Source organism: Zonotrichia leucophrys, chromosome 2 (assembly GCF_028769735.1).
Source record: "Zonotrichia leucophrys gambelii isolate GWCS_2022_RI chromosome 2, RI_Zleu_2.0, whole genome shotgun sequence".
Taxonomy (NCBI): Eukaryota; Metazoa; Chordata; class Aves; order Passeriformes; family Passerellidae; genus Zonotrichia; species Zonotrichia leucophrys.
Genome location: NC_088171.1, coordinates 129,951,835 through 129,975,180, shown reverse-complemented (window position 1 = coordinate 129,975,180; position 23,346 = coordinate 129,951,835). Strand labels below are relative to the sequence as shown.

At 38.6% G+C, this 23,346-nt stretch overlaps 1 protein-coding gene across 5 annotated transcripts in view; it reads left to right on the top strand.

Moving 5' to 3' along the window:
• The window catches only part of VPS13B (vacuolar protein sorting 13 homolog B), a 433,030-nt gene that overhangs the window by 392,569 nt on the left and 17,115 nt on the right, over positions 1-23,346 (top strand). For all 5 annotated transcript variants that reach the window (XM_064706432.1, XM_064706433.1, XM_064706436.1 and 2 more), the window contains exons 44-58: positions 2,874-3,029; positions 4,347-4,610; positions 4,758-4,841; positions 5,007-5,182; positions 5,660-5,830; positions 6,544-6,745; positions 7,728-7,916; positions 8,345-8,491; positions 9,716-9,990; positions 11,671-11,798; positions 12,393-12,592; positions 15,088-15,206; positions 16,335-17,149; positions 21,374-21,550; positions 22,523-22,693. In XM_064706432.1, the coding sequence (XP_064562502.1) occupies positions 2,874-3,029; positions 4,347-4,610; positions 4,758-4,841; positions 5,007-5,182; positions 5,660-5,830; positions 6,544-6,745; positions 7,728-7,916; positions 8,345-8,491; positions 9,716-9,990; positions 11,671-11,798; positions 12,393-12,592; positions 15,088-15,206; positions 16,335-17,149; positions 21,374-21,550; positions 22,523-22,693 (3,274 nt within the window). The remainder of the gene's footprint in view (positions 1-2,873; positions 3,030-4,346; positions 4,611-4,757; positions 4,842-5,006; positions 5,183-5,659; positions 5,831-6,543; positions 6,746-7,727; positions 7,917-8,344; positions 8,492-9,715; positions 9,991-11,670; positions 11,799-12,392; positions 12,593-15,087; positions 15,207-16,334; positions 17,150-21,373; positions 21,551-22,522; positions 22,694-23,346) is intronic.

Below are 23,346 nucleotides of genomic sequence, written 5' to 3'. Positions count from 1 at the left end.
AATGGCTAAGAATTACAAATCCAAGTCTAGTCAAAACAAAACTCTCTGGGTTATCTGCTGGTATATTTCCCTGACAGAAAAAGCAGAAATCAAATATTTACACAAATGAGTGCCTATCTTCACATATACAATAGATAGTATGTTTAAATTCTCTCTAAGCTACAAATTTTCACTTATCAATGGATTGTATTTCTTAGAATGCTTTGAAGTCTCTTTTTTTGTACCTTAATGCAATTAATTCTCTTTTCTCCTAATATATGTCCCATACCTAGCTATATTCATTGAACTTTTTTGAACAGAGTGTCTAATAAATTCTTAGAATTAGCGTAAAGCTTGATCAATGAAAGAGTTAATGACAATTATTGCAAATCTTTAGTATCAGGTCACTTTGATACCTGTTTGGTCACAGTGAGGTGCAAATAAAACCAAGGTTCTGGTTCAATCCCTGTATGGGCCATTCATTTAAGAGCTAGACTTGATGATCCTTGTAAGTCCCTTCCAATTTAGAAAATTGAGTGAGTCTGTAAATCTGTTTTCTGCTAAAATGATGCTTATGTCTGATTACTTAGTTCTCTAAAATCACTGTCATTATTTCTAGACATCTTTTCAAGAAATCTCACAATTAAATAATCATTCAGAGATCCTTTCTTTGTTTTCATGGAATGCAGTTTCTTGGCTCAAAAGTAAAGTTACACAGCACCCAATTCTTATACTGTTAGGTCATTAATACAAATATATTAGATATCTTTAAAGTAAATTATGAAGGCCGCATCCTTCACTTTTACCAGTATGCAAATTGTATTTTTGTTAAATAAGAAAATGCCAATAGCTCTTCTTTATTTTTCTTTCTGAATCTTGAATATAAATGCAGACTAATCATTACAAAGAAAATTAGTAAGGCAGCATTTGGGAGCTAATGACTGCTCAGGGAAAGCTGACAGCATGTTCCTTGGGAACATTCAACTGGTGAGCAAAGCTGTTTATACAGGGTGGGAGACATCCTAGTGTTGTAGCTACATGTAATTACTAATTGTCAATTATGGCATTTACATGACGTCTGTTTTGGAGCACACAGTATTTTGTGGGCCTGTAGCTGAGGCTGACCACTTAAGTACCTTTTCTCATTATTTGGCTGTCATTTCCAGCTACCATTCTCTCCAAAGTAAACAGTTTTCATTTTTCTCCTAATTTTCATATGTGATGAGATTTATTCCCAGCTGCCTCTGTGAGAAACTGAACAGATTCCAGCCACTGCAATTGGATTTTTTTTTGTTGTTGTTTTCTTTTTCCTTTTCTTTAACTAATGCTTCAGAATCTAAGTGACATGTTTGTTTATGAGTTTGGCTGTCCTAGTGTACAGCCTCCCTCAACATAACCTTAAAAATAAGCTGTGCCCACACGTGGGCACATCCAGATGCCTGTCCTTGCACACACGGGCACGTATCAGCCTTTGTGCTTCCAGCATAAAACTCATTTGAATCTGAATGCAGCAGTCATCACTCTTGCAAATTCAAAAGCCACCCACTGAATGGATGTTATTGTTCTGTGTGTAACTTGTGCTGAGGATACCACAAATTGCAAACAGGCTACTGAGTTGTAATATCTTTGAAAGTTATTGCTGTGGTTGTTTCTTAAAACAATGAAGGAAACCCCAACGTCCAGCCCTTCACTAAGTCCAACTGACCAGACCCATGGTGAATGCTATCCCTTTCTGGAAACAAATCATGGAAGAACTCAGTATTTACAAATTTCAGTTTTTGCTAGTGTAAATAATCAATCTTTGGGCCTGATCCTGTTCTCAATTACTTAAATTAATTAATGACAGATGTCCAAAATCAGAGTGAAATTCAACCCTCAAGAGAGAACTCCCACAAGGCCTTCGTATGACTGTTTTAAAGAACTTAAGTGATGCTTAGGCTCTGTGCTGGCCCTCTGCAAAGAATAAATTTTACCCAGAATGCTTATTGCTTTGATCCCTTATATATAACTCACATCCTTAAGTTTGCACAGCCACAAAAGATCTATACAGAGCTAAAGAGCCAGATCTTCAGCTGGTGTAAATTTATGTAACTTCATTGACCTACATGGAACAGTACCAATTTTCACTACTCTGGCTTAAAGAATCTCCATGGGACAGAGGTAAGTGCGTATGGTGGGTAAATGGATGAAAGGCTCTTCAAATGATGAAAGACCGTATTGCTCTGGAAGTGATTTAAGTTAAACTGGAAAAAAGCCACTCCTTTTCCGGAATGAATCACATAGGGAGTATAATTATGCAGTTAAATTTCTTCTCATGAAGTCAAGCTTGAACTTACCACCACATTTGTGTAAGAAATGAAATGTTTCCCATCTCTCAGCAATATACCACATTCTGCATTTAACAGACACATATATGCAAGCTATACAAGTCCTTCTTTATTTTCGAAGAGAAGGGTGTTCGTAATTTTCTGTTTTATTCTGAAGGCAAAAAATCTGGTATGGAGCTGCATTCATATCACCTTGCTGGTAATAGAATGGGTTTCTAGAACAATTTCAAAGGCAGTGAAGAAAATCTCTTATTTCCTGTTTTATGCTCTCTAGTCTACTTGCCCTTTTTTTTGTGAACAGTTGTGTGCCTATATGTTAAACATACTGCTAAAGCAGGTAATTTATAGAAGTGCATGATTCAGAGCCATTTTATGGTGTTGTTGCTTCTTCTGATTGTGTCTGAAATCACGGAATTACAGACTGAATGGATCATTCAGACAACTGGTGTGCTTAGCATTGCTGAGATTTCAAACCAAGAATATTTCTCTGTCATGGGAATTTATATCCTACTGCAAGGCACTTTTTTTCCCGGTTATGTATTGAAGTAGTAATTTCTTTCTTTCCAGCTGTTGCACATCTGTATTGAAGGCTGGGGAAACTGGCGGTGGTCTGAGCCATTCAGTGTGGACAATATAGGGACCTTCATTCGCACCATCCAGTACAAGGGCCGGACAGCATCACTTATTATCAAGGTTCAGCAGCTCAGTGGAGTGCAGAAGCAAGTAAGGATTTGATCCAGTTAGAAAAAATAACATGAGTAATTTAAACTGTTGCCTCTTCATGAATTAGTCACTTTGTTATTTATTCTCTCCTACTGGGATCTGCAAAAAACAAATATAGCAGTCTTTTGGGGCTATTTGGGGGAATTTTTACAATCTTTATTCACTTTGGTGTCGATCTTAGCATTTAAAAGCTCAGTTACCAACATGTATTTTATATGCTCCAGTAAACATCCCTTTGCGTGGTTCATAATTCTGACAGTGTTAAGTTACATAATCTCTTACATGTTTTAAGTTCTTGAGAAACAGATTTTTCTCTTAATTTTTTTAAGAAACTCTTCTTAATGTATTCTGGGTAGTAATTTAGGCTTACATCTTTTTTAAAGTAAAAGAATTACCAAATTAACATTTGAAAATCAGCTGCTGTGCAATAACTTTACTATCTTTGTAAAGAGATGTGTAATAACACTGCAGCCGTTCTGCCTGCATTGGCAGAAGCCAGAGCGTGTGGTGCACAGAACATGCTCAGCTCATGGATGTGGCAGAGCTGTACTGCACAACTACAGTACAGCTGACCAGACAGGTGCAGTGCCTGGTGTCACTGACAGCCCTGCTGAGATTTCACATGGTGGGCTGTAGCTGTGTTGTATGCCCCCGTTCATGAAAAAAGGAATTATGATGGTTGTACAGGGGGATACACGTGGAATGGTGTTCCCTGGTATAGCTTGGAAAAATTCAGCTACATCTCTACAGTAAACAATTCATGCATGATGGACAGCAACAACGCCGAGTCTAATCTGGTCATTTTCTAGGTGTGTGCACTTAAATGCTGAAACAGTTACAATAATTTAATGAAATTCTGAGCTTTAAAATGGCAGACATACTGTGAAAGATCTGGATCATTGGCTTGTGATGGGAATGTGAGGTATCCCTAGAAACCTTTCTGAAGTACATCCTTGTGGCTGCTGAGAAATGTCTCAACATTCAGAGACCATCACAGAGTTCTTAAAATCCAAACCAGAACTGTCAGCCATGGACCATACTGCTGAGTTCAGTGGGAAGGAAAGTGGATACATGTTTCTTTCAAGCATGGATACTGCCTTTGCGATATTTCAAGCATTTTAATGCCTAGATTTCTATGAAATTGGACATACATTTGGCCAATAAAAATAATGTTTTACCAGTCACTGCCTTCAGCAGTGCTTGAGGAAACCTAAAGCAGGGAGATTATTCTTCTACAGGTTTTCACTCTCTAATTCAATTTAAGTGGGTTTTTCTCACAATTGTTTACATAAGAGCTGTATTTCTTGTGTGTTTTAGATCCTAATCTGTGGAAGACAGACAGTCTGTAGTTACCTTTCTGAAAGTATTGAACTGAAAGTGGTTCAGCATTACATTAGTCAAGATGGACAGGCTGTTGTTAAAGAACACATCAACTGCCTTGCAGCCAAGCAGAAATTGCCTTCATATATCCTAGAAAACAATGAGCTCACTGAGTTGAGCGTGAAATCTACAGGAGATGAAGACTGGTCCCAGGATGTATGTCTAAGTTCTAAACACACAGAACACAGCACTGTCATTCAGGTATGACGAGAAATGGGTATGTGGAGTAGAGCATTAAAAATGGCTGAGAGAACAGAGCACTGCACATTTAGACTTCTGTTTCATGTAATGAAATAGTGAATGATATCCTGAATAATGATGGTGTAATGCTGGTCTTTCTACAAACAGGTACCATCTTCAAAGAGTTCAATTACATATGTGTGGTGCACAGTTTTGACTTTAGAGCCCAGTTCACACGTGCAACAGCGATTAGTAAGTACATTTAATGTTTCTGAAATCTAAATGTTCAAGTCTTATGTGTCATATAATACATTAAGGTCAGAATGACCCACTGTAAACATTTATCAATAGTTTGTTTCAGCGTTGTAATACTGAAATAAAATTGCTTTAAATTGGTGTATTTTTTTCTTTTTGTAGATTGTTTTCAGCCCTCTTTTCATTGTAAGGAGCCATCTTCCAGACCCTATTATCTTACATATAGAGAAAAGAAGCCTGGGACTGAATGAAACACAAGTGGTTCCAGGGAAAGGACAAGAGAAAGCACTGCAAAATATAGAACCTGATCTTACACACCACCTGACTTTTCAAGCCAGGTAAAATCCTCATGTTCCTTGAAAATGGTTCATTTTTATGGAAAAGAAAGAATAACTTACACTTAAACTTCTTTTGCATTTTTTTCTGAAAGTGTGCCATGCCCAGAGGGGATATGACTGAATAAGCATATGTAGCTGAAATTGTATTGGAGGAAATATTAAATTTGGTGTAACGATCCTAAGCACACTGGCATTTGTTTAATTAAGCAGTCCGTATTCTTATGTTTTAAAAAATAAATTTTTGAATTATCTTGAAATGGTCTTTTGAGAATACTGAAGAGTTTTTAGGGTCACTACAGTGTGATAACAAATCCATGCATGTCAGTAAATTCTCAATAACTTGTTGGACATCGTAACTTGATTCATCCATGAGAGCGTTTTTGCTGCAGAGTACACTTTGGAAGCCTCATTAGAGAAAATGTTGATGCTTATGCTTGATCTTGTTGTGCAGGTGACTGAGTTTGTTTTCAATAACAGGGAAGAAGATGATCCATCCGAGTGTGCAGTCCCTATCTCAACCACTCTGATTAAACAGATAGCAAGTAAATCCAATCCGGGTGGCAGCGTCAGCCAAGTGCTCTCTGAGTTCTATGGCATTGCTAGTCCTCCCCAGCCTGCATGGCCTTATAACAGGAAGGATTCAGACAGGTAATTCTTTGCTAAACCTTCTTCATGACTGTTGCATTGCCTTTCCAGATAAACGGAAACCACATTCTAGAAGACTATATGTGATGACTGTTGCATTGCCTTTCCAGATAAACTGAAACCACATTCTAGAAGACTATATGTGATGAACATCGAATACATTTTCAGTAGTTACATAATTCCTGCATGTAAACTGCAGAATCTGTGGCAGTTGGGGAAAAAAAATAGGTCAGCCTCAGGGCTGCCCTTGTTTACACTGAGAAGATTGCATCAGTATGGATTTTTTAAAAATGGAACCATTTTTTTGTGAATACACTTTCTTTACTCCATCTCTAGAGGCTGTTGTTTATTCAGCTGCTGTTTATTTCAGTAGAGAAACAGAGAGTTGCTGTACAAGTAGTTGTTGGGGAATCAAAAAGGAAATGTGATTTGATGACTACAAAAGTCACAGGTTTAGTGCTGAATGACAGTGGTAACTTTGTTAAGGCATTTATTAATTGACTAAATTCAGGCTGAACTTGTGGAGTTAAAAATATGTCTTTATAGCCTACACCTATATAGACCTTTCTGACAGCACCTCAGAGTGATTAGGTAAGAAGAGAAGTTTTTCTACCTCACAACCAGAAAAGCCTTGCAAATTTCTGAAGAAGACATCTTAGCATTTGTAATCTTGAATTCATTATTCCTTTAAGTTTTTGCTTATTTGTTCTTGACAGCAATGAACAGCTCTCCCAGTGGGATAGTCCAATGCGGGTAAAGCTGTCAGTGTGGAAACCCTGTGTGAGAACTCTGCTGATTGAACTCCTGCCCTGGGCTTTGCTTATCAATCAGTCCAAGTGGGACCTCTGGCTGTTTGAAGGAGAGAAGATTCTTCTTCAAGTACCTAGTGGGAAAGTAATTATACCTCCCAACTTCAAGGTAACTATGCCATTCACCTTAGCAGGCACAGGTCTGCTAAGCACACTGATTCTGAAGAATTGTTATTACTCCAGATGATTCCCACTTTCCGGTTACTGTGTCTGTCTTTTAGTCATATTATAAAGACTAGCAATAACAATGGAAATTCACCCCACTGATTGAGTCACCTAGTGGGTAGCACAACGTACTTGGTAGCAATGTTTGAAAAACATCCTAAAGATGCATCGTTAAAAATTGTCCACAAGACACTGTAGGAAGAAGGCCTTCGTTCCATGAGCAGCCTTTCCCCTCCTCTCAGTTCAGCCAAAGAATCTGCAGCATGGCTGTAAGGTAGCAGCCCAAGAAGGCTGCTATAAAGGCCAAGTAAAGACTTTGTGTCAATGTGTCACTTGAAAAATAGTTGACCACAGTAGCAAAATTGACAGCCTGAAAGGCATATTTGGTTTGAGGGCACTTTGTGTAATAATATTTCATATCTTTTAATGTTACCAAGAAAAGTTGATAATGACACAGAATGAATTACAATAGAGGAAGATTTTTTTTTTTTTGCTTGCCTTCCTTAATTCAGTGTAACAGATCTTCCCACGTGTCTTGGCCATGCACTTTTTTTTTTAATTATAACTCTGACATTCTTTAATTTTGAAATATTTAAGGTGATTTGACACAGCTGCTTGTTAATTCCATTTGAGTAATCTGATAGTTCCTGTTTATTCTGTCATCTTTCTCCCTTCCATGTACGTCTGTTAATAAACAAAAGGTCTTCCTAGTAACACATCTCAGTGTAGACCACAGCCTTGATTCCCTGTGAGGATCAGTTCCTTATCCACCTTGTGGTTTCATCTATCCTTGTACCACATAGAAAGAATCAGAGGGAGAAAGGCAGGAGATTGTATTCACTGCCTACTGGAAAGTCCATTTAGAAGTGTAGTAGAAATGTATCAAATTGTGAACCACTGACGATCAGTCCTTTTTTCACTTGCAGGAAGCTTTTCAGGTTGGAATATACTGGGCAAACACTAATACTGTGCACAAATCAGTGGCAATTAAACTGGTTCATAATGTGACCTCCCCAAAATGGAAGAATGCTGATAATGAGGAAGTAGTAACATTGGATGAAGAAGGTTTTGTTGAAGCTGAAATTAAACTTGGTGCTTTTCCAGGTCATCAAAAGGTTAGAAGAAAATTATGATGATTTGTAACTTTATCATGTAAAAACAAAGTCATGTAGTATCAAATGTATGCAGTGTGAAAGCTTCTCCCTAATTATGTTAATATATGTCCGACATAAAGAGAGAATAAACAATGTATGAAATATAATTTAAAGAATTAGATTGCCAAAAACATACTGTGCAACCCATAAAGATAATACAATATCTCCTGGAAAAAGAATTAATGAATTTTCAATCTTGTTTGGATAACATTGACAGATGCAACTTCAAAAGTACGTGATGTGGCTCCAGTTACAAAGTGCATGAATATAGAGAGGATTTCTTTGATTAGAAAGAGAGCAGCACTTCTATTGCTACATTTCACTACCTTTTGTATTTCTGTGTGACTTCATCACAATTTTCATTTCATCACAATTTCATTATCTTACAGTTGTGCGAATTCTGCATTTCTTCCATGGTTCGACAAGGTATACAAATTCTACAGATAGAAGATAAGACAACAATAATCAATGATACATCATATCAAATCTATTATAGGCCACAGCTTTTTATTTCCAAATCCCACTCAGGAGAAGAGGTAAAGCACTGTAGATACTGTTTTTGTTTGTCATCTGTGGAAAATGGTTGTTTATATCAGTAGCTGTATTTAGATGAGCTGTATATAGCAGAGGTTGGAACCTGGAAATCTTTAGACATAATAATCATAAAGTAATTTATATCACTTAGAATACTGAATCCTGGGTAAATTCAACTCCAGTAATTAACTGTGCTCAGAAATCTGTGCAAGCAGCAAATTCTTGCACATTGCAGAATTAGTTCTGCCTGTTCTCCATCTGTTCGGGCACTAATGGCCATTTCAGTAAAATAGGCAATGTAATCCCTAGTAGCTGTTGAAAATGTTCTCAGAATTTTTACTGAGTTTGTGTATAAAAGAGGTATATTGGCCTGGCAGGCTGAAAACTTTTTGTTATCCTTTTGGGAAGATTCCAGTTATCTGAGCAAAGCTGCAGAACTAGAGATGTGCCCAAAGTTTATGTATTTCATAGCCTGCATCAAATTGTGAATATCAGTTTTCTAATAATCTCACAGAATATTTAAGGACTAGCTTGCAGGAACTAAAATGTGTGCATGGTCAATATTTTTTAATCAACCATTTATACATATTTTTTGGAGATTACATTTATAGTAAAGTATGTGGAAAGAATTCTTAGGGTCCAACTTAATAGAAGAGCTGGCAGATGAACAAATTTTTAAAGCTCTTGTTTCTGTATTGTTTTCCTTCTGCTTTAGTTTTCTTCACATCAGTATCTACTGTTGTGCATCACACATTTTGTGACAGTCTAAATATAGGGAATTGGGAGAATGCTGAGGCTAAAATCCATTCTTATTTTTGTAACCCATTTTGAATGGATTTTGTTCACACAATTGTGTTACAGGAATGTAACTTGATTTTGGTAGAGCTATGTTGTGCTACTGAGAGCCGACTGTAGATCACAGAATTGGAGAATCAGAGAAGGGCTTGGGTTAAAAGGGCCTTAAAGATCATCTAGTTCCAAACCCCTCAGCAGGGGCAGAGACATCTTCCACTAGAGCTGGTTGCTCAAGACCCCAGATAGCTGTGCTACAAACCTATCCCTGAAGACAGAATTTGGCCAAGTAGCCTTTCAGGCAGCACACTTAGTGCAACCATTAGTTAGTTGTGGTCATTGGCTACTTGAGAGTGTTCTGTGCAAAATCAACATGAGTAAACCTCCTTTTAGGAGTCAGCGTGCCGTGCTACCACCCCCTTTTTCATTTCCAGGACTTCCACTGCCCCGACAGTACGGTGTTCAGCGTCGGCCCGGCCGGGACGGGCTGTGGCGAGGGGCTGAGCGCTGTGCCCTGCTGGGACCTGCTGTGGGAGCCGGGAGCCGCGGGGGCGGCCCTGGGGGACGGGGACAGGCGCCTGGCGCTGGCCCTGGGCAGCCCCGGCAGCCGGCAGCTGTGGAGCCTCCCGGCCGTGGTGAGCGCGGAGCTGGCGAGGCAGAGCGTGGCCGTGCCCACGGGCGCGCGCACCCAAGGCGGATTCTGCACCAGGTACTGGGCGCTCTCCAACAGCCAGCTTGGCTTGCTGCTGTCAGGCCTCAGCTAGTCAGAAACCATAAGAGAGTAATGCAAAAGTCAAAGTAACACATGCCCCCCATATATGAAGGCAAGTCTTACTTTAATTTAAAAATTGTTATCTTCTGATGGTTTTGATGCCTTTGTTGTAATTGGTTTAGTGATATGACCATGTACAAGTTGTACACTTTTTAGAATATATGGCCTGCTATTTTTTTCTGTGCACACAAATAAGAGCATGAAAAGCTTATATTGGGGGATTAGGGTGTTTTTTTAATTTGTGAACAACAGTTTAAGAGTTCAAGGACAGTGTGTAATAATACAATACAAAAATTTAGATTTTGTTTATAAAAGGTAGACATAAGTTTTTTGTAAGCATAATAAGAAGATAAAGAAGAAAAGACAAAAGGGATGAAACTATTTTGAGATTACAGCAAGGAAAAATTTCAAGTTTTAAAACTTGAACTGTGCAGTTGTAAATTCTAATTCTTAATTACAAACTTACAGAACCAGCTAGTTAAAAATAGCAATCCAGTGACTTATCAGATGAGCAGCTTAATTTCTTAAACCTGATATCTGAATCCATTCATGCTTATACTGGTACAAGCAAGAAACAATCTGCTGAAATTAGAGAAGCTACATCAGTATATATTACCAGAGCTGTGATCTTTCTCTTCCCTGAAGTGCTTATTATTCAATATATTATTATATTGAATATAATATTATATTGAATATTATATTATTATTATATAATATAATAACACTATTCAATATAGTGATAATATTATATTGAATATAATAATATTGAATATAATATATGTTCAGTATATTATTATATTGAATATAATATTATCACTATATTGAATAGTGATATTATTCAAACCCTCACACAGTTCCTCTGCAGAGCCCAAGAGGTGTCATTTTGGATACTAAAGATACTCACATAGACTTCAGATTTTAAAAAAATTATTGGAAACAATAAGGGAAGGATTCGTTATCATTCTGCCACAAGAGAATCCCATATTCCTAATCAGATTTTCAGACTTTGGATTTTTTAAAATCACCATGAGGTTAAGGGTTTTTAGTAATAGCCGATAAATTTGCTCAAGAGAAAAAAAAAAGAATGTATGTTTATGCATGAAGATATTTTATGTAGCTAATGAGTAGAACTAAATTCATTTTGGAAATTGATGTAGTGAGGATCCATAACATTAACATTTAAAAGTAATAGCACTGTGGATCATTCCAGGGGAGCAGTCAGTTAGATTTGTTCAAATACCTTTCATGTGTACCAGAAAAGTATCCATGCAAATTCTTCTGGAAAATTTTTAAGATTTATGTTGGAAATTTGGACCCACAATCTCATGTTTTTAATTTAATATAAATCTCCGCTGGCTAGGTCTCTCATCTTGTAGACACACATGTTCAGTTTAACTCATGAGTACTCTCCATGAAGCAATTTCTTCTCTCAGGTTTTTTAGGCTGTTTCCATGTGTTTTTCTGTTGGAGACGTGTACTTGTCTAATGTAGATAAATATCTATGGACTTGGAACTTGATGATAAAGAATCTTTGAATGTTTTTAATTGTTCAGGGTAATAATATGCAAAGATTTCACCCAAAACAGGCATAATCCAAAATACCTGCTTTTGTTTTAGAGCTATAGCACTGACTTACCAAGAGCATCTTGGCGTGACATACCTAACACTTACAGAAGATCCTAGTCCTCGTATCATCATCCACAATAGGTGCTCCATTCCATTGCTTTTAAAAGAGAATTTCAAAGGTAGGTACAATGCCATAATTAGAAACAGTGCAGTGTTGTAGTATAATATATCTTACTGTATCTCCAGTCCAAAATTGAGTTCAGTGGGTGTTTTGGTTATAGCAAGAACTTGATGCCCTCATGAAGGTCTGCCTCAAAGTGAGAGACTCTGGAAGCTGTTGGAGCTAATTGTGAGGTCAGGAGTGTGAACTTAAATATTTGTCTCTGGGATTTTGGGTCTCCCTGGTTCCAGCTGTCAGGGTGACCCAGCTGTAGGAAATCCACAGGCAGTAGAGTTTTGCTGACATCAATTCAATCCCATGGAACATTTCTATTCTCTCAGATTTGCAAATATAACAAAATATATTGTCAAAAGTCTGGTTAGATTAAGTTAATGTAATGATCAGTGGAATATTATTTCTGTGAAATTTTATTAAATAGAAAGAGAAAAGGAAAAAACCCAAACATATAATACTCTAAGTGATAGAAAAGCAATGTTTTTATTTATTAGGAATATTTCAGACAGAAACTTTCTTATTTGTGCAGGCATAGATGAGTTTTGATTTCATACAGGTTTCAGAAGGCTCTGATCTTGTATATTTTATAACATTTCAGATACACCCAAGTTTGAAGTTTTCTGTAGAAAGATTCCAGCTGAATGTTCAGTTCATCATGAACTTTACCATCAAATCTCCAACTATCCAGATTGCAAAACAGGAGATTTATTGCCCAGTATTCTCCTGAAAGTGGTGTCATCTGATGAATCAGTAAATGAATGGAGTGATGTTGTGGACATCAACAACCACGGAACACAAGTAAATCATTATACATTACTTCCTAATTCGCACCATAAATGGTTGTCTTTCTGACCTGCACAATGCATTGTTCCTCTGCAATAAATGTATCCTTTCTGTTGGTTTAAGAGGTTTTATTTAACTCCTGGGAACTCTCCTGCCTAGCTAAGCCCCTTCCTGTGGAAGTTTTAGAGCACAGATTATCTTCTTTACTGTCTCTTTTTGAAAATAGATAAATTGAACGTAGAGGCTTTTTTTTTCACTTTTTAATCAACCTGGTGTTGCCTGGAAAAATCAGTCTTGAAAATCTCTGGACTCTGTAAGCAAAGAATGCCACAGGATCCAGGAAAATTTGGTGACCTAATTATCGCAGGATAATTATCTTAATATCTTGTAGGAATTGTCACAGTCATTCTCCCTCTGTGTCTTTACAGAAGCTACTCATGTCTTTCTAAAACAAAACAACCCCTCCCTTTTCTTGCCTTCTGTTTTTTTTTCTCTGGATCTTGAGGTAAATGAAAGCTTCCTTGACTGGAGTAATTCTTTTTGATGGGAATTTTTTCCATCTTTGAAGTCATTAGTTTACATGGAATCAACATAAACTGCTTGGCTCTTTGAAAGAAATACTAGTTTCAGATGTTTTCCCTGGGCACAAATCACAAAATGCTCTTGATTATTGAGTGTTATGTTATATAGCAAGTAGTTCAGTTCCATTCAGCAAGCCAGTCAAGCAATGCAGGGTTTCGAATTTCAGTCATTAATGTTATGCCAGACCAGGGTTCTTTATAAGTATCTGGCTCCTAGAAGGAATTAGATGCTAAGACAACATTTGGGGGTCATTGTCTACTTGAACAGCTCTCCAAAAAAGTACAGCCTTCTATTATTGAAGTTTTAGGATGTACATGTTGAAAATTTTCCCAGGATTTCTAAGTCTGTCTTTCTCTTTGAAAACTACAAATATAAGTGAATAAGTAATATACTAATAGTGTCACATACAGTTCAGTTCAGGTTGTGAAATAACTGGGATTTAAAGGATCTTAAGTAATTTGTATTTTTTCTATGTGATCACAGATAGATACTTCTTTTTCTATTAGAAAGTAAATTTAAAATTACTTAAAACTAATACCTTAATAAATATTGAAGTATTTATCATCAGAGTCATCTGAAATTGGAATTTAAAACGACCAGTCTTCGAGATCAGTGGAGGTTTTTTAAGAATAATTAGAGTTTTGAAAATTCTGTACATGTCCTTTTTTCTCCAGTTCCATGTAAGACTGTGAATCTCTTCCAGACAAGCAAAGGATTAAAACTGACATGTCAAAAGTAGAAATTTTCTTATATTTAATTGTCAGAAGAATAAGAAATTTTCTTAATGAAATTTATTGTCTGTACAAGGTTATTATGAATAGCCTAACAATCAGTTTAAGTGCTGATCCTACTAAACTTGCAATTGTTTTTGCTTCTGGTGGCTTCTTAACAGCAGTAAAGATTCTTCAAGACAAGTAGCTGTTTGTTTTACCTGTGCTAGCCCAATATCTTTGTGTTATTTCTCCAATTTGCATTCCATTATATTACAGCTTCTGTCATTGCAATCTAGTGAACAGTTGTCTTGATAGTAACCTTACAAGAAAAGAGAAGCCAGCTTGCTCTAACAAGGGCTGCTGTGAATTTTCCAAACCTTTAAAAGATCTTAATCTTTTGTGTTCTGGAGAAACACAAAACTTGGAAATATTGCAGAATTAAGCTCCAAAAGCAGTACATCACTTCTCTAAGTAGGATATTCCTAAAGACAACTTGTCCAGTACGAAAGTTTGTACACCTGTAAGCAAGACATAAACGTGTTGTCAAATTCTCGTTTTCCCTGCCTTTTTAGTTGTTTTATGTTTTCCAATAGATTTTTGCCGGTTTCTCATATTGGCATCTTGCCTGTGAAGGTGTTCTCACAAACCAGTTTAAATGGCTTAATAATGTTTTCAGTCTTGAGTTGCTAATGCAAGTTTTCATGGATCCAAAATGTTAATTACTTTTCAGTCTTCATGTGTTTTAGATGATGCTATCAGCCATTCATCCACTCAGCTCTGAGCTAGGGCATAGCAACATAGTGCTAGTTTAGGGTTTGTTTTCTAGAGGAGAAAGTGGCATTTTTTAGAGCTCCAGGAAAATACCTATCTGTTTGATCCAAAATCACAAATTAAAATTTCCTCTTTATTCTTCTCATATAAACTCCACCCTCCCCAGCACATCTTCTTTTCTTTCTGGAGAAATGTCTTATTAAAATGTATTCACTTATGCAGTTGAATGATGAGATGCAAATTTCATCTCCCTGAATAACTGAAATATTTAAAGCATCAGAGCAGTTATTTTCTGAATCACTGAAATCTGACTTTTTTCCTGAGTAGTATCCTGATTTGAGTAAAAGAACTCAACCAGAAGGCATTAATAACATTAAATTCATTTATGACATTAAAAATATTGATTTTGGTTACATTCCATGTGTTTTTAACCCTCTCTTGTAGATTGTGTTCTTAACTGGCTTCGGCTGTGTTTATGTGGACATCACCCATCACTGTGGAACAAGAGTCATAACCTTGTCCCCAGAGGGAAGAGCAGGATCTGATGGTATCAACCTCAACAGGTACATGAAGCACATAAAAGATGATTAAAAGCATTGCTGGGAGCTCAGTCAGCTTTCTAAGTGTTAACTGACTTAGAAACTTTAACCTAACTGTTTGTTTTGTTTAATACTGCTGCATGCTCTGTAGCATATGTTTAGACCATATGGCTTTGTATGTCACAGTTAAAAAGGACAATCTGACATCAAAAGTCATGTCACTGTAGGGTAAACATTAGATGGCTGGTACAAAAGGAGGACCTGAGTTGTTAATTTAAAAAAAAATACCTTTTCCATAGTAATTAATTTTGAGTGTGTTCATCAGTTTAAAATTTGTTTAGCCAGGTCCTGCCATCTGTAATCTTACAAGCTCCCAAAGATTTAATATGCAAGAGCTGTAGAAATAGCCTTACAGTTAGTAATTAATTGTGCTTGATTATAACACCCTTCTTTAGAAGATTTCCCCACTTCCATAATACACCACAATCTGGTCCTCAGCTTCATTCAAGTGCAATTACAATGCTACTTATTTCTGCAGAATGCTTGGCCTCCAGCAATCCTGTTACAATTAGAGTGGAATTTGTTGTACTTTTTTTGTTTGCACTGTATTAAGTATTAATCCCCAATCAACTGGTCCTCAGCAGTACCTGATGGTCCATTTGCTGGTTAAACTTGGCAATGGGCAGTTTACATTGCAGGGAAAGGCCCTCAATGCCATCAGCACAGAAATACTGCAGTATTGGAGGGCACTCACTGTGTGTGATGTGAAATGATTGTCTGTAATAGTACCTTCAGTGAAACATCTGAGGCTGTACATGAAACTAAAGAAAATTGTATCTGTGGCGTGTTTTAATTTCTGTTTCTGTAAAATATAATAGGGAATTACTGTGTAGATAGAGATGTTCCTGTTCAAACTATCCGGTTGAATGATAAAAAAGACAACCCTGGTATAGGTATATACTGTCCTCTTTCTTAGAAGACCTCCTGGGTGGTAGTCACTGTGGTGATTAAGGTTGCTAAATGCCAATAATGTTAGCAGAACTCGCACAATGAGTTTCCCAGATATTATAATGAGTTTCTCACCTGGCAAGCAAGATGCCAGGTGAGCTCAAAAGACAGGAAGTAATAAAACTTCTTTTCCCTCCTGTCTAGAAGTCAAGAGCAGATCCTGTCATTGAAAATGTTCATCACTCAGTTAAGTCTTGCTGCATTTGATGATATTACAAACCACAAAGTGTCATCCGAGCTCCTGCGTCTCACAGCAGACAATGTTTTCCTCTACATGGCCCCATCCCCCAGCTCCGTGTCACAGGAGTTCCAGCAGGGCTCTCTGGAAGGCCTCCCACGGTTTCATAGTCTCCAAGTGTATTGTGAAGACTTGCAACTGGACAATCAGTTGTACAACAAATCCAATTTCCATTTTGCAGTCCTGCTGTGCCAAGAAGAGAAAACTGAAACCACGCAGTGGTCAAGAATGAACAACCTCATTGTTTGTAACAAAGATTTGGGAAGCTATCAGGAAAACTGCTTTATTAAACTCTGCATTGTTTTTTCCAAGGAAGAGAATTCCATGTTTCACATGAATGACTTCACCTTTGAGCTCAAACCAGCTAGGCTGTATGTGGAAGACACCTTTGTTTACTACATCAAGACTTTGTTTGATACATATCTTCCAGAAAATAAAACTGCTTGTAAATCCATCAGTGCTTCAGATACTGTGCTGATAGTGTCTGAACAAGTGAGAGAGCACGCAAGAGCTTTAGTCAAGCCAGTGAAGCTCAGAAGATTAAAAATACAACCTGTTAATCTCCTTGTCAGTATTCATGCTTCATTAAAACTGTATATAGCCTCAGACCACACCCCTCTCTCCTTCTCTGTGTTTGAGCGAGGACCCATCTTCACCACGGCCAGGCAGCTTGTGCACGCCCTGGCCATGCATTACGCTGCTGGAGCCCTTTTCAGAGCAGGTCAGTGCTTTTCCTTAACGAGCAACATTTTCCTTGGCTACCAGGATTCTGTGGCTGTGGCTCAAGATGAGTACCCTGGATGTTAGCAGTACAATTTTTGTTCTCCTTAGACACTGTTTAATAACGATACTTTCAGACACCATTCAGGTCCTGTCATGCAACAGAAGGGAAATAAAATAGCTGAGCAGACACCAGTGAAGATTTGCAACATTGTGCTGAACATTAGGCAGCCATCTGAAGGCTTGAGCCACCTGAAACCTTTAAAACAGCGTTAAAATGTGTTCTAGCTGGCTTAGGTTTTGTCATTTTATATTATAGCACTAGTCAGAATCAACCCACATTCCTTACATAAACTCACCAAAACACTGTTTAATCAAATTATTCAGCATGTTGCTCTGCCTTCAGAAGTAAATTATAGGCCTGAATGTTGTTTTGTTGTTAAAACTCCTTTTGGCTACAGTTTATGATTAGGAATCTGTCTTTCTTCATACAGCCTTCAATCTAAACTGGCACACAGATGTTTGTTATCCTTTGATCCAAGAACTATGAATTTTGCTGTTAGTAACTTTTTCCTATATAGGATCAATAGCAAGCAGTTAGTCTTTTTAAGTTATCAGGTACATTTTGTTTTCCATAAATACTAATGTAGAAGTAATGAAATCTGGTCCCTGATGAGTCTTGGTGCAGCACAGAATTTGTGCCTGAGACAGAAAACTCCTCCATGATCACACAGAAGTAATATATTCCACACTGAAACGTGGGATTTATTTTCCTGCAATACTAATAGTCAGATTTTCTGAGATCCTAATGCTTCCATTTGGACTGGAAGCATAGCTGCAACCTGACTTCTGTGCACCCTTTCCAAAACTGTACACGTGCATTTCATCTATTTATAGATGCTGACATTGTGTTTCACTGTGTGCATGCCTGACGTGCACTGCTGATTGTGACAACAGTGTGCACAGTAGTGCACCAGAACAGTGTGCCAGTTCATTATTTTCTTGCAATGTTATGCTTGCAAAATTTCCAGGTTTTTCTTTCTGCTACTTGTTTGGATTTGTTGTGTAGTTAAATCTCATAGTACAGAAGGGCAGATCTAGTTGCTTGGTAATTAAGAGTGAACCTGTGGCCAAATATGGTCCACAGTGTAAATGCTTCTCCCCCATCACTTGCTCTGGGATCAGTGATGTGTCTGAAATCAAGCAGATTTAAGTATTAAGAACTGAAGTTTGCTTTGGTGGAACTTCTCTTCAGGAAAATACATATGCATATATACTTAACTCCCGCTGAAAGTACTAAAACTATAATGTATTGTTTGAAAGGTGTCACCGTGATTAAAATGGTGAATTGTGCTGGTTAATGTTTGGTTTAGCAATGAAAATGGTTTATATTGAAGACTTTGTGACACTTGACAAAAGAGCTGACTGTATCAACAAAGCAAAAAAAGGAAGGAAAAAATCAAGCAAAAAGCTTTATATGATCTGCAAACCCTGAGTTTTTTCTCACCATTAGCACAGTTGGTCTCTTGTGGAAGAGGACCTTGTGCTCCTGCATTTTAACTACATTAATCTGGAATAGGGGTTATTCAACCCCCTTCTGCTCATGCATAAATCAGTGGTGGCATCTGCACAGCCAGCCTGCCCTTACAGCCATACCTTGTACTCAGGGATATGCGCTCTTTGGCCCTTAGCTGTGTGCAGGACCACTGCTGACCTGTGGGAGGGAGCAGGATTTGCCCCAAAGCTTCCTGAAGGGGTGCATCAGGTTGCCCTGTGTGTTGCAAAGGAGTGGTCAGAATCCATTAAAGCCATGGGTGAGACTGGAGAACTCTGTTCAAACATGCTGATTAGCATTGCTTATCTCAAATCAGCCAAACCTACAATGGAAATCTCCTATTATTTTCTAATTAAGTTGTCCCCTATATGAAAGTGAATAAAATTATATTCAAAAATATCCCTGGTACAACATCTAACCCTGTAATTCTATAACGAAAATTCAGTGGATCTCTGCTAATACAGTTATATTCATTTCATGTTAGCGGATACAATTACTCTGCATAAGTGGGAAATGGTAACCTGACATGATACTGTATTCTGCAAAGTAAAATGCCACACAGAGCTTGTGAATTGAGGGGTTGTTCCTGGTTCCTCATTCTCCTATTCCTGACTTAATCCCAGGCCTTCTTCCCTGGGTTGGGTGCTCCAAGCTGGCAGTGAGGAGCCATTGGGTTTGCTCTGAGCATTGGCCAAGGAGGGTCACCCATGCTGCAGGTTGTACATTATTCCCATACACTCTCCCAGGGTGAGCATGATCCACCCAGAGCTTCTCAAACCTGAGAGGCAGGGACAGATTACAACAAGACATCCCTGGCATACCAGGCAACCTCTCAGTTTTGTGTTTAACTGTTTTCATTCCTGGTTTTTTCTGTTTTACATTGCTGAAATGCTGGCTGGCCCAGCAGGAGAGTGGAGTTGGAGTCCCCATGTCCCAGGCTGGTGGTGCCCTGCTTACAGGGCACCAAGGCACTAAGCTGCAGTGTCCTGTAGCCACTTGCCATCACACCACCATGTAGGACAAGGAATGTCAAGAATATCTGGGGGGAAAAAAAGGCTATAAGGAATTATTGCAATAATATTGATCAGAAAAAGCAGAAAGAACATCTCTCCCCTCTATACACACCTCCCCCACCCCTCCAGCCTTTCAGCACTTCACACAGTGGCAAAGATAATTTATTAAAAATGCTGCAGTGAGGGAATTGCAGACCCAACCTGGAGTTCTGGCTTCCCCTGGTCCTGGCAGGAAGGGACTGCCAGGGGATGCTCCTTTCCAGGACAGCAGGGCCACAATGTGTGTTGCTGCTCTTGTTCGCTGCATTGCCAGTAGCACTTGGGTTTTGTTTTTGTAGTCCATCCCACCCTCTCTCTTATGTCCACTCTGGTTCCTGCTTTTCATATGACAAGTACTGGAGTTCTCAACCTGCCAGAGCTGAAATGTGGGACAGATTCAACAAGAATAATAGATTTTCCAGGAGCTTAGAATGATAGCGTGAGATTAATTCATTTCATATGAGTAACATTTTCTCTTCTGTTTGGTTTCATGATTCAGCCTTCCACAGGAATGACTGGGAGGGGTTAAAAGAAAACAAGAAAAGCATCTGGATAGCAGGAGTTTTCAATGATGAGATGGGAATGAGGAGGGCAGAGCACAGATCAAGGGCCCTCATGGGAGAGCAGGAGGCCAGTCTGTCCATGCTTCAGTCTCCTGGCCCTGTCACACCTTGTGCGCTCTGACAGTGCCAGCTGACATTCGTGGTACCAGGGCTCAAAGACCAAACAGTTCCTGTTTCACATTTATTGCCATTTCTGAATTGCTCTCTCTGGGCTGCCAAAAAAAGAGTTATGCAGCACTGTTTCCCTAATAAATCTGCTGCCTACCAGCCTGAGAAAGACAAGACCTGCAAATAGCTTTCCAGCAACAGATTGCTGCGTGCTCAGCCATCCAGCAAGCTGCTGGCAACCCTGCGTTTATATAGGAAACCAGATCTGCAGATACTTCTCCTGGGATATGCATAAGGAATACTCCCCTATGAGTAACCTAATCAGCATGTAGATGTCATTGCTGTTTACACAACTGTACTGAGCAGAAGACATTTGTCTGGCTTTCACTGCACTCTGAAAGAAAATGATCAGCTTAGAAGGGTTGGGGTGGATTTAAAATAACTTCTTAAGCACTTGTCAAAAATCTGCATCCCTTTTCCTAACACTCCATCAAGCAATTGACCTGCACACTCCCGTAAAGCAGTACATTGTATCAGTGTAAACTCCCTGTCACAATCCTATCACATAAGGATGTGAAATCACAACGCTGCCTTATAGTGTCTAAAACCAACCCAAGCATCTGAGCTTGCAGTCCATTCCTCTGTAGCTGTGAGGCTCTTGCATCTGCCTCCCTCACACACTTTTAGCAGAAATACGGGAAGCTCCTGGAAGGAAGTAATTCTAAAGCTATTTGTGAGTTTGCCAAAAGGATTTCTTTGATTTACGAAGTATGAAACATTGCCATTTCTGAATTCATAGTGGATGAGTTATTTCCTGTGTTTTGCTCAAAGGAAGTTCATAATGCATTGAATTCTAGTGTGAAAAAGATAATTAAGGAATAACCTTTTCACAACTGCTGCTTCTGCAGTTTTTGCAGCTGTAACATGTGTCTTGTTTCTCCACACAGGCTGGGTTGTTGGATCGTTGGAAATTCTTGGAAGCCCAGCTAGTCTGGTGAGAAGCATAGGGAATGGCATAGCTGATTTCTTTAGGCTCCCCTATGAAGGACTGACCAGAGGCCCAGGAGCATTTGTCAGTGGAGTTTCCAGAGGAACAACATCATTTGTAAAACACATTTCCAAAGGTAGAGCTTTCACTTTATTACTCCAACTACAGCTTTGTTGTCATGCATTGTTAAACTTTTAAGCAACAAAATCTGTCCATCCTTCAGTCTCCTGGCCCTGCCTTGTCTTGTGCTGCTCTGTGCTAGTTGAAATTCCTGGTACCAGGGCTCAAAAACCAAACAGCTCCTGTTTAGCTAAGCTAAGAGTGTATGTAACAAGCTCACATGCAATGTCTCATGTACTAAACAGATCACCACTTTACTGCAGTGCATGAGAATGTTTCAGAAACTTCAGAATTTTAAACCTCCCAGTGGGAAATAGATATTCACTCAGCAAGTATTTCATGTGATAACTGCAGAAGTATAAAGGTGTTCTGCACTTCTGCTTGCCCTCAGAAATTCTACACTTGGCCACCTCATCATATTTATTATTAAAAAAAAAAAAAAAAAAAAGACGTAGATACAGTTGTCATAACTGTGTGAGTCCATGGATGGGATTTGACAGTGGGGCTGGCCTGCCACGGGAACAGGAGGAGCTTTTCCCTTGCAAAGCCTGTACAAACAGTGCCATCGCGTGGCTCCAGCTGCTGCACAGACGCAGCGCCTGCCCCAGCTCCGAGCCCCCGCTCTTGCCTCCCGCAGGATGCGGCCTCACGGCTCCTTCTGTAAATATTTGTTTACCTTTCCATCACCCCCCTCTTCATTTAGATTGGCCTTCCACAAGTCAGGGAACTGGAGAAGGATGTTCAGATGAGCTTCTGTTCCCACCGACCAGGCAAACCTGGAGCAGGCTAACGTAAAAGGCGTGACACGGGCCATAGCAGCAGCGTGGTGATGCTTAACAAATAGTAAAGCATGTTACACATGGGTGACTGTTCACTTGACTTGCTGCTCTGCTCATAAGCTCAGCATTGCAGTGAGGCATACAATGTCTCCGTGGTTTAAATTAAAGCATTTTGATCCAGACCCAAATGTATATCTCCATGCATTTAGGTACACTGACGTCAATTACCAATCTGGCAACAAGTCTTGCTCGGAATATGGATAGGCTGTCACTGGATGAGGAGCATTACAACAGACAAGAAGAATGGAGAAGGCAGCTTCCAGAGAGCCTGGGAGAAGGACTGAGACAGGGGCTCTCTCGTTTAGGCATTAGCCTTCTAGGTAACGTACTATTAAATATCAAGTTAAGTGATAATACTGTTTTGTGATCTGCTCACTAGCCTTTTCTAACTGTGATTTATAATTTCAAATACTGGGGGTTTAGTGTCTTCTTGTGAAAAAGAACAAGAATCTAATATACATACACAGTATGTATATTAGATACTGTTTATCAAGATTTTCTAACTTTTGTGTATGATTTTTGCTGATAAAATAATTGCAGATATAGAATGGGTTTGCACTTTGTGAAATAATATTTTCACTAGTACATGATGTAGATTTAAGTGGGAAAAAAAAGAATAATTCTGCATCGGGCAGCGTGACTTGTAACTAATTCAACACGAAGATGTCATCATGCTGATGTTTGCTTTCCAGTGAATTATAGGATTGCCTTCTGAACCTGCTTGTTTTTGCAGCACTGTAGATATCAGAGATTCTTGGGTTTGTTTGAAAACCACTTCAACTTAGTGCAGATGTTAAGTAAGCTTTGATGAGGAATTCTACTTTTACAAAGAGACCCAGATCGTCCTGATTCAGTGTAATTTTATTCATCAAGCAGCCGAGCGGTTTGGTTAGAAGTGAAGATTACTCTCTCCATTTCAAAATAGCACCTAAAATTTTGAAAACTAACCCACAGTGGAAAAATTCTCTGCAAG